The following is a 12,309-nucleotide window of genomic DNA, read 5'->3' on the forward strand; positions in this document are numbered from 1 at the left end:
ATGTGTAACTCAAAATCTTGTGGAAATGATTGTTGAAATATAAAAATAAATATATGTAATTTTTTTAAAAAAGGAGTGGAACACAAAACATGGAAATAATAATTTAGCAGACATGTTTCTAGTGTCAATTATTATTTTTCCATCCACGAAGACCTTTGTTGTCATCTCTTCTTAAATCATTTGCTTTCAAACAATCTAAAGCTGCAAAAAGTAAAAATAATCACTTTTTTTTCTATGAAACTCTTTTCCTCAACAAAGTCTGATAATTTGGATTTTTGGTTGTCTTGGAACTATCTCTACAGCTCTATTTCATGTTTTATCTTGGCAATCTATAACATATCCATTTTTCCTTCTTCTCTACTCATTTTACATACTTCTGAAATGGTGGTTGACTTTTTGGTGCCTCATCATCTATCTATAAAAGCAAGTCCACTTTTCCTTCCTCATTGGTGTCATCAACTACTGAATAACCATCTTGGAACTTCCTATGTATTTTGGTATGACTGATCCCATACTACTTTAGACTACAGAAATATTCTCATTGGCATGTTTGAAATATGTTCTCTTCTAATTTAGACTTCTGATCATTCTGTAACCAGAGGTCCTCTCTTGCATATATAAACTATAAACATTATAAAAGCATTCCTTATGTTCCCAGTTTCCCAACATTTCTACCACAGCAAGCAGTTTCTTCAAGCATTAAGGATCTTATATAGGATACAACTTTTACCAGTGGGTTCCTCTGCATTTATACTTCTGATCATTCTGTAACCAGAGGTCCTCTCTTGTATTATAAACTCTATTAGACTAAGAGCATTCCCTATGTTCCCAGTTTCCCAACATTTCTACCACAGTAAGCAGTTTCTTCAAGCATTAAGAATCTTATGTAGGGGGGGCGGCCCAGGTAGCACAGTGAATAAGAGCACTGGACCCAGTGTTGGGATGACCTGGGGATCGAATCCGGGATCAGATACTTAGCACCACACCCAGAAGTAACTGACCGTGTAACCTTGAGCAAGTTACTTAACCGCAATTGCTTTAAAGAAAAAAAAAAGAATCTTATGTAGGAAAAAACTTTCACCAATGGGTTCCTCTTCATTTTCTTTTGTCTCTTTGGAAGAGGAAAGGCAGGGCAATTGGGGATAAGTGACTTGCTTAAGGTCACATAGCTTGAAAGTGTTTAGTGTGTGAAGCCCAATTTGAACTCAGATCCTCCTGACTCCAGGCCCAGTGCTCTATTAACTGTGCCACCTAGCTTCCCAGGTTCCTCTGCACTTAAAAAAAAAGAATGCATCATGGAAGCAAGGATACCAATGTACAAATATCAACTCTGCTGTTCAACTAGAGATGTTGATAGAAGTTAAAATTGATCAATGATAAATCCCACAAAGCACCTTGTCATTTGGAATGTCATGATCCAGGCGACTGTAAAGACCCTAAATTGAAATAATTTTAATGACTCTCTCCAGACACATAGACTTACACACTCTTGCTTAAAAGGAAGAACAACTAAGCACTTCACCATGGTTGCTATATCAGAATTGAAATAAATGTCCATTATCTGAGGTAATTTCATTGTTTTCATATAGAATAAATGTAATAACAAGTTTAAAAGAAGCAACAGGAAAAGTATTAGGAAATAAGAGGTAATACTGAAGTCTCAGGTCATTGCTGCATCATCTATAGGACATACAACTAATAACTGAATATTGTAATTATGCTGTGCTAAGCCCAAGAGTAGAAGAGGAATGGTACCTTCCAAGACAGATCTGGGTTTCTTCCAAGTTCCGACATCTCTTTTGCCTCAGACTGGAGCATTTCATGGAGAGCATGGGCCACTAAATATACTGCATTGTAAACATTAAAACTGAGTTCCATTATGATCATGTCAAAATTTGTAGTATGTAAATTAGACAAGGAAAAAGTTTCTGAGCAATAAGTTTGTAACATTTCTACATGCTTATCTTCTGTGAGTCTGCAGTCAAAGACTACCTCCCAGATAGTCTTCAGGAAAATGTCCTCACGGTTCACACTGGGATTCAGCCTTCTTACAAAATCTTTGAAACCAGGAATCTTCATCTGGGTATGAGAAAATATTATTGAACCATGGAAATGGCGAAACATTTCCAAATTAGAATCATCAGAAAAATCCCAAGAAGAGCTAGTGACCAACATCTTCCCATAAAGTGCAAAATGATGCAATATAGCAGGAAGTTCCTGAAGGGAGTCTGTATCTCCATAGATGAAAATCACATTTGATGATGATGCAATGAGCCTAGAAAAGAATTCAAAATCTTCACCACTTCTAAAATTTGGGGGCACTGTTTCCTTAAAAGCCACACACAGACCATTCCTGTCCATCTCCTCTTTCAGATCAGTGAAGAAATTTTCGCCTTTCAAGTTATCTGAAAGAACCAGTCCCACCCATGTCCAGCCAAAATGGAGCATCAGTTGGATGACTGCCAGGTGCAGAGTGGATTCCCTGAGGCCTATCTGATAGACATGTGGATACTGGACCTTATCAGTCAGAAGAAGATCAAATGGGCCATTGGTGATCTAAAAAAAAAGAAGACTGGAATGGTTATTCAATTTCCTTCAGAGTAGGAATTTGTCCTCCTTAAACTTTCTATACCGAGCAACTATCAGTGGTTTACAAAAAGCAAGTAATGGATAAATGCTTGTTAATTTTAATTTGCAGTTTCAGGTCATAAAATTACACTATTAGGGGAGATACCTATTTGAAGGAAATTCTGAAACTGTACCTGAGCAACAATTCTTTTTTTGTCCTTTATCAAATGCTTTATTAACTTCTCCTTTGCATCATAAATTTCCATTAAGAGTTTGAGTTACAAATTTTCTCCCCGTTTTTCCTCTACCCACCACCCAAAAATAGCGATCCCACTGGATACCCCCTACTCTAATCTGCTCTCTCCCATATCTTCCCTCATACCCCTCTGATTTTCTAGTCAGGCATGGTGGATCTCTATGTCCCAGTGCCTGTCTATCTTATTTCCGAGTTACATGTAAAATAATATTAGTAATAGTATATATATTTTAAACATTTGATTTTAAAGCTTCGAATTCCAGATTCATCCCCTTCCTCCCTTGTCACCCACTCTTACTGGGAAGATAAGGAATTTGATATAGGTTGTACATGTGTAGTTACACAAAACAAGTCCATAGTGGATATATTGTAAAAGACTCACTATATTTCCCTCAATTCTATCCCACCTCCCACTTCTTCTGTTCTCTACTTTGATCCTGTCCCTTTTCAAAAGTGGGTGCTTCCAACTTCCCTCCCCCCAGGCTGCCCCCCCCTTCTATCATCCTCCCTCTCATCCCCTTCGTCCCTACTCTCCTGTAGGATGAGATACCCTGTTTAGTATGTGCTTCATTCCCTCCTAAGTCAAATTCAATTAGAAGAGTGTTGACCCATTCCCTTTTGCCTTCTTGTTCTTCCCCTCCATTGTAACCATTTTGCATTGCCTCTTCTATATGAGATAGTTTGCCCCACTCTGTCTCTCTCCATCTCTTCTTATTATATTCCTCTTTCAACTCTTAATTTCACCTTTTAAGTATCATCCCTCCCTATTCAATTGATCCTGTGGCTTCTATCTATGTATACCTGTACCCCTATACAAACACACTCACATATGTATTCATATGCCCATATACCTCCTATATAAACATATATATTTACGTACAACATTCATATATATACATTTCTATTCCTTCAACTATTCTCATACTAAGAAAGGTTTCATAATTACAATTATTGTTTTTCAGTATAGGAAAGCAAATAGTTCAACTTTGATAAGTTCTTTATGATTTCTTTTCCCTGTTTACCTTCTCATGCTTCTCTTGATTCTTGTATCTGAATGTCTAATTTTCTATTCAACTCTGGTTTTTTCAGCAAGAATGCTTGAATGTCCTCTATTCCACTGAATTAGCATATCTTCCCATGAAACATGATATTCAGTTTTGCTGGGTAGGTGATTCTGGTTTTAGTCCAAGAATTCATTTTTCCAGTGTCTCCATCATGCAATTATTAAGTCTCTCCTTGAAACTTTTCAATGAGAGAAGACTCAGTGCCTTCCAAAAAAAGACCATTCATCTTTTAGACAACTCTACCAATTACAACCTTTTGTCTAAACTTTTCAACTAAATCAGCCTCTTTGGAACCTCAACTCACTGGTCCTATTTCATTCATGTTGATTCAGTTAGAACATTCTTAGTGTCTCTTACATGACGTTGTTATTTAAATGTTTGAACACAGATGCATGTTTTCTTGCCATTTTTTTCATCTTGAACGTCAACAAATCCTCTACTCAGCCTTTCTGATACAAAGTATTGTGTCCCAGACGTTATTCAAGAGGGAAATGTTCTCTAGACAAAATTCAGTCAGAGATGGGAGATGGAGAACTCTTAAACTGAAATCTATTGCCAAGATTGGCATTACACATTGCCCCTACCATGTTACAGAGGACTCCAGGAGATGTCCGTAGTTCATTCCTCCATATCCATTGAGCACCCAAATGCCTGAACTCTAAACAAAAAGGAAAAAAAATATCCGCCAGTATAAGACCTTCAGTCACCTGATTTGTCCTGGAAGCAAGAGAAATTTTCATATTCAGTGTCTTTCCTCTATCCTTCATGCTCAATGTTCTAAGAAGGAAATAAAGTTGCTGAATTTTCTTCTTGAACAGGTCCCCAATAAAGGAATCATCAAGGATATTCTCATATAGATACACAGACTGATCTCCTTGAGGCCAAAGGTTAGAGAGAATATAGCAATAACAGTTTTCATCCCATTAAGTGGGAAGATAAGAAGATAGGACAATGGTATGGACTAATATTAGTTTATTTTTAAACTTGGATCTATGGTAAAAAGTATGAAATTGCACCCACAATCATGTTAATTTTGCCCTCAGAAGAATGATTATAAAATATCTTTTTCTTATGCCCCTAGTTAGAAATCAAATCAATGAGTTGGGGGCTGTCCTACATGTCATTTGCTAAACAGAAATCTTCCTTCTTATTTATTAAAGAAATTCAAATTACAACAACTATGAGATTTTAAACAGGTCCCCAATAACGGAATCATAAAGGATATTCTGATCTAATTCACAGACTGATATCCTTGAGGCCAAAAGTTAGAGAGAATATAGCAATAACAGCTTTCAACCCATTGAGTGGGAAGATAAGAAGATAGGACAATGGTATGGACTAATATTAGTTTATTTTTAAACTTGGATCTATGGTAAAACGGTATGAAATGGCACCCACAATCATGTTAATTTTGCCCTCAGAAGAATAATTATAAAATAGCTTTTTCTTATGCCCCTAGTTAGAAATCAAATCAATGAGTTGGGGGCTGTCCTACCTGTCATTTGCTAAACAGAAATCTTCCTCCTTATTTATTAAAGAAATTAAATTACAACAACTATGAGATACTTTCCGACACCTATGAAATTGAGTAAAATGAGAGAAGTGGGGAAAGAATAATGCAGGAGGGAATGTTGGAAAATTGGGAAAATAATAAGCTGTTCGTAGAATTGTGAACTGATCCAAATATTTTGAAGAGCAATTTGGAATTATATTCAAATAGGTACAAATGTATATGTACAATATGGCCTAACAATAACACTGATTCATCTATTTCCCAAAGTAATCACGGAAAATGGGCACAAAACTATATTCTCTAAACTATTTAAAGCAGTTCTCTGAAAGGAGGGAAAAGAATTGAAATTGAGTGGATGTCCATAAACTAGGGAATAGTTGACTAAATTCTGGTATATGATTGTAATGGAATACTACTGTTCTATAAGAATGATGAATAGATTGATTTTATGGGGGAAATTAACATGAAAAAACTCCCATGAAATGATGCAAAGTGAAATAAGAAAAACAAGAGAACATTGAACACAATACCAGCAATATGGTTCAAATACTATCTCTGAGTGACTAAGATATTGTGAGTAATATAAACGTTGAAATCACGTAATAAGGACTTATGAAGGAAAATGCTCTTCATCTCCAGAGAAAGAACTGATATATGCAGGTATGTATTATGTTGTTCCACATGTAAATCTCTCTCAAATGGTGACCTTCTGGAATGAGGACTGGGGGAAGGGAGAGGTATAACTTGGAACTCAAAAAGTTGCAAATAAATAAAATTTTAAAAATAAATTATTCCCTCTCTTGTGTGGGTCCCTGAGATGATCTGAGAACTTCTGTTGCAAACAAGGGGACACTATACAATGGGAGACACAGACTGTATCAGGTGTTTATGAGGATATTAAATGAAGGAAATGACTGTTTAAGGACAACAAAAAACTAAAATCCTTGCCACAGAAATAATACAAAGACAAGTCACACCTGATAAATTGTCAATGACTGCCAGTCGAAACTAGTTAATTGCTGTCTTTCATTCTCTAAGAGGACCAAAATGGCATCACTATGCTAGAGTCAATTTTCAACTTGTCAGATTGTGGCTGATCAGACCAGTGCAAGCTCAGAATGCTCTACCACATGGTGAGCACAAATAGTCTATGTCTACATTTGGTGTGGATACTCTACATTCGTGCACCCTGTGATTCCTTTGAGCTATTATAATTCTGTTTTGCTCATAGAACACCGCACCTTCTCTTATGTGGGCACATCATGTTGAGTGGTCCTGTACCAGTATCTCCCATGTGACACAACCAATTCCAAAGTTCTTAAGAGAGACCGTGAGAATGTCCTTGTATCATTTCTTCTGGCCACCATTTGAACACTTGTCCTGTGTGAGTTGTCCATAAAATATGGCTTTTGGCAAGAGTATGTTTTGCATTCAAACCACATGGCCAGTCCATTGGAGTTAGGCTCTATGAAGCAGACTTTGAATGTTTGGCAGTTTAGTTCAAGACAGGACCTCAGTGTCTAATATCTTATCACACCAGGTGATCATCAGAATCTTCCTAAGACAATCCAAAGGAAGAGATTCGTTTTCCTGGCATGGGACTGATATGCTGCCCAAGTTTCACAAGCAAACGACAATGAGGTCAGCACAACCACTATGTAGACCTTCTGTCTCGCCATTACTCTAATACGTCCTCTCTCCCATACTTTCCTTTGGAGCTTCCGAAATACCAAAATAGCTGTGGCAATACAATTGTCAACCTCACTATCAATCTGTACATCCCTGAAAATCACACTACTATGGTAAATGAACTAATCCACAGCGTTCAAACTTCTCCATTTTCTGTAACCAATGGTTCAATAGATGGATGGTGGTGTGGCTGATAGAGCACCTCTGTTTTCTTGGTGTTAATTGCCAGGTCAAAATGAGCACAAGCAGCAGAGAATTGATCCATACTCTGTTACATCTCAGCTTCAGAGGCTGCATTGACTGCACAATCATCTGCAAACAGAAAATCAGGCATTGACACTTTGAAATAGAGTGTATGTCCATAAATAGGGGAATAGTTGACTAAATTCTGGTATATGATTGTAATGGAATACTACTGCTCTATAAGAAATGATGAACCTAGATTGATTTTTGTGGGGGAAACTAACATGGAAAAATTCACATGAAATTATGCAAACTGAAATGAGAAAAACAAGAGAACATTGAAGACAATACCAGAAATATGGTTCAAATACTATCTCTGAGTGACTAAGATATTGTGAGTAATATAAACATTCAAATCACATAATAAGGACTTATGAAGGAAAATGCTCTTCATCTCCAGAGAAAGCACTGATATATACAGGTATGTATTGTGTTGTTCTACATGTAAATCTCTCTCAAATGGTGACCTTCTGGAATGAGGACTGGGGGAAGGGAGAGATATAACTTGGAACTCAAAAAGTTGCAAATAAATAAAATTTTAAAAATAAATTATTCCCTCTCTTGTGTGGGTCCCTGAGATGATCTGAGAACTTCTGTCGCAAACAAGGGGACACTGTACAATGGGAGACACAGACTGTATCAGGTGTTTATGAGGATATTAAATGAAGGAAATTACTGTTTAAGAATAAAAACAAAACAAAATCCGTGCCACAGAAATAACACAAAGACAAGTCACACCTGATGAATTGTCAATGACTGCCAATCCAAACTAGGTAATTGCTGTCTTTCATTCTTTTTCATTACATGAAATTTTTCATTGCATGAAAGGGACATGCAAGGCTGACGAACTTCTCCAGGCAACCAAATGTTGACACAATTTTTCATAAGCCTTCCTGACTAACAGTATCAAAGGCTTTGGTCATATCTATAAATGTTGTATACAGAATTCTGTTCTGTTCCTGACATTTCTCCTCAAGTTGTTAGGCAGCAAACACTATCAACTGTTTCTTGGCATTTTCTGAAGCCACACTGGCTACCAGGTAGATTACCATCTTCCAGGTGAAGGATCAACTTATTAAGGAGGACTCTGGCAAGAATCTTGCCAGCAATAGCTAAGAGAGAGACCCTCCTGTGATTGTCGCATGACAATGTATTTCCTTTACCTTTTTAGAGATGGACAGTGGAGGCATCCTTGAACTCCTGGGGGATAACCTCCTTTTGCCAAATAACCTGGAAAATTTTGGTCAGTTTTTGTATGAGCAATGGATCCACTACCAGGTGCTTTACCACATGAAAGGAGCATTCAAAACCTCTTATTCAGTTCGGACTTCAGCTGGGGAGGGACTGGATTCAACCTGTGGTAAACGGTCAATGGCTTCAACATAGGCTGATGATTGTTTGTTCAGAACATTGTGGAAGTGGTTCAGTCTACCTCTTTGGGATCATATCCTTAGCACTAATCAATGTAGCTCCACCAGCACTGAGTAGTTGAGATGCGTCATAAATCTTTGGCACATAAATAGCCCTTAGGGAAGGATGAAAGTTATGGATGAAAGATTTAGATCGTTACTATCAGCATAAAACTGAATTTCATCTTCTTTGTTACTGAGTCAAGAATTCTTCATTTCTCTAAGCTTTGTTTGAACTTTACTTTTGATTAATTAAATGCTCCCATCTTAGAAAGGGATAATCCCTCCTGCTGGTAAACCCTGGGGAGTTGTCATTTTTTTGTTTAGCAGCTTTTGAATTTCCCCATCACTTTCATCAGTCCAGTCGGTGTTTGTGAGCATTCTGACATGGATAAGTAAACAGTGCTATACACGAAATCTTTGAAAGCTACCTTCCTCCTTTTTTCCTCAGCCTTTGAAAACTGTGTGTGCATTGACTCAACTTCCCCTCCAAGTTAGCAACAAACTCTTCCCACTCAGAGAAGAACTCAAATCTGTTGATATTAATTCTTCAGGTGCTCATATTTCCTAGGGGATGTTGCTTTTGTTGAATGTGAATATTTAATTTGGAGAAGATAAGTCTCTGATCACGCACTCTGTACCACACATTGCATTCGTTGCTCTCACATCTTATCTCTTCTCCTAAAATCACATAGTCTATAAAATGTCAACGTTTGTTTTAAGGGTGAAACCACAAAGTTTTGTTTCATTTAGGCTGACAGAAAGTGCTAGAGATGAGAAGGTCATGAAAACAAAAGTCTTCAGTAGTGACCATTGCTGTTGCTGTTTTCAACTCAATTCCTGCCTAGGACTCCTTGCCAAGACAGGGAGCCTAAGCCTACTCTGGAATAAAAGTCACTCAGAATTAGAAACTTCTCGTGTTTTGGCACATTGATGGTAAGGGTCTCCGGCACTTCATAAAATTTTTCTTTGACTTCACCAGGGTTCATCATGGTGGGAACATAGGCACTAAAGATGGTGGTATGATGTCCTGCAAGTGGCAATTACATTGTCATGAGTGTGATGTTCACTTCTTTTAGTAGGTGTATGAGCTTGTTGACTAAATTAGTTTTGATTGAAAAGCCTATACCAGCTTCACAGGCTTCCCTTGATTGCAGCCACTCCAGAAAATACATGTATACAGTACCAACTTCAGTAAGCTGAGTATTTGCCAGTGTTGTTTCACTCAAAGCTGCTATATGGCTGCAATAGCTGCTGAGTTCTCTTGCACCAAGAACTGTTCACCTTTCAGGTCTACTGGATTTTCTGTTGTCTAGAAGTGTATGCAAATTCCATGTGCCAATGGTGAGTGGAATCATCTTTGCAAACATTTTTGTATACTTTTTTTGAGTTTTGCTGCAGAGGGACTTCCCCACCTGGATAGGTAATCAGGCCAGAGTTGATTAAGCAGACAATTTTTAGGGCACCTTTTCGAACCCCCTTCCTCACACCAAGAGGTGAGGAATGAGATGCTGAAAGGCCTGCTTAGACACCCAAGGAGCTGTCCAAATGCCACTGCTGCTTCCAGTGAGAAGATGACACTATGGCCTGGTCCTCCTGTATGCATGACTGTTACTACAGTACCCAGTGTATCCTCACCTGGTGCTTCATCACTTGCCTGTTGCCATAGGACTTGGAGATAGGTAAAATGGTACAGGCGATGTCTTTTGATTTCTGCATAAATTGGATTTAGGTGAGGCAGAATTGCAGGAAGTAGTCAGCCTCACTCTCTCCTCCAGAATCATCACAATCCAGTGACAGGACAGAATCAAGATGACTGGTGATGCCTCAAGATGTGGTTGATGACCTTGGCATCTTTTATGTCTAATCAATCTCTAAGCACTGCACAGAGCCTACTTCAGCTGCCTTCATGGCCTTTGGAAGAAATTGTTCTCATCTGACCATTCAAACAAGGGAAGTCTTCACATGCTTGAGCTAGATACCAACAAATTTGAGAGGCCTGGGTTACCCTCCAACGTGCTTTAGCCCTTCTTTGCAAATGGTGTGATCACTGCATGCTATAGCTTCTTGGAGCCATAAGTGAGAATTAAGAGAAACAGCTGGACAGCAAATGAGGAAAGCAGTCCTGAAAAGTGCTCAGCAGTCACCACACCAGAGGTTCATGCCCTATACCCAAGGGAAGCAAGAAAAGTAGCAAGACTTCCAAAACCACCAGCACCATTGGCAGCTCCAACATGATCAACAACACCTTGAAAAGTAACAAGAGATTAATTACATCCCCAAAACATGCCGATTACTCACAGATACACTGTGAAAATCATTAGCCAGATAATGGCCTGCCAGTTACACACCAAGAGGCAAACACTTTACTGTGAAAGTCAAAAAAGAGCACACTAATTACATTCCAAGAAACAGGTTAATGATTTACTATAAAAGCCAACAGTGCCACCACAAGTATGAAGACCAGCACCAAATCCACCAGCCTCACCATAAGCAGCAGCACCTGTAGCAACACCAAACCAGCAGGAACTTCAGCACCAGCAGCTTCAGAACCAATACTACCACAATTACAGCATCTCCAGGAACAAAAGCAGCAAGGTCAGCAACAACACCAGCCCCAGTAACAACATTAGCACAAGCACCATCACCAGAAGCACCAGCACCAGCAGCAATAGCAAAAACAGCAGCAGGAGGAGGGAAAGCAGCCAAAGCAGCAGCAACAACAGTAACTGCAACAAGAGAAGCAACACCACTTGCATCCCCACCACCAGCACTAGCAACACCACTAGTCCAAATATCCTTCAGCACACACCACATGCACATTTCTCATTGACCCATGAAGATACATGAAATAAAAGGAAATAAGGATAGTAATACTAACAACAAAAGACCTACTAAACCTCATCATGGCACATATTGTAAAAGAAGCAAAGTACACAAACAAAAGGTACTACACACCAGGCATAAAGCCCATACAAAGCAAACAGCATGAAAATTAAAGATTTTGTTAAAATGAAAGAATAGAAGGAAATGTGAAATATCTCATGGGAAAAACCATTGACCTGGAAAATAGAACCAGGAGAGATAATTTAAAAACGATTGGACTACCTGAAAGCCATGATCAAAGAAAGAACCTAGAAATCATCCTCCAAGAAATTCTCAAGAAAAACTGCCCTGATGTTTTAGAACCAGAGGGCAAAATAGATGTTGAAAGAATCCACCGATCACCCCCTCAAAAAGATCTCAAAAAGAAAACTCCTAGGAATATTATTGCCAGGTTCAAAAATTCCTAGATCAAGGAGAAAATATTACAAGCAGCCAGGAAGAAACAATTTGAATATTGTGGAAACACAATCAGGATAACCCAGGATCTGGCTTCTACACTGAGGGATTGAAGGACTTGGAATATGATATTCCAGAGGTCAAAGGAGCTGGGATTAAAGCCAAGAATCACCTACCTATCAGCAAAACTAAGTATCATGTTTCAGGGTAAAATATGGTCATTCAGTGGAATAGAGGACTTTCAAGCATTCTTGATGAAAAAGCCAGAGTTGAATAGAAAATCTG

At 38.3% G+C, this 12,309-nt stretch overlaps 1 protein-coding gene across 1 annotated transcript in view; it reads right to left on the reverse strand.

The window, feature by feature from the left end:
• LOC138177113 (vomeronasal type-2 receptor 116-like) overlaps positions 1–11,565 on the reverse strand; it is a 35,850-nt gene extending 24,285 nt beyond the window's left edge. Inside the window, 7 exon segments of the mRNA XM_069108098.1 lie at positions 1,756–2,556; positions 6,146–6,168; positions 6,731–6,841; positions 8,440–8,496; positions 9,641–9,772; positions 10,915–10,990; positions 11,263–11,565. Of these exon segments, the coding sequence (XP_068964199.1) occupies positions 1,756–2,556; positions 6,146–6,168; positions 6,731–6,841; positions 8,440–8,496; positions 9,641–9,772; positions 10,915–10,990; positions 11,263–11,565 (1,503 nt within the window).
• Between the last annotated feature and the right edge of the window lie 744 nt (positions 11,566–12,309).

The sequence above is a fragment of the Petaurus breviceps genome, unplaced genomic scaffold, assembly GCF_028583685.1.
Source record: "Petaurus breviceps papuanus isolate PSGF00001 unplaced genomic scaffold, PetGlider_PUasm1.0 90330, whole genome shotgun sequence".
Taxonomy (NCBI): Eukaryota; Metazoa; Chordata; class Mammalia; order Diprotodontia; family Petauridae; genus Petaurus; species Petaurus breviceps.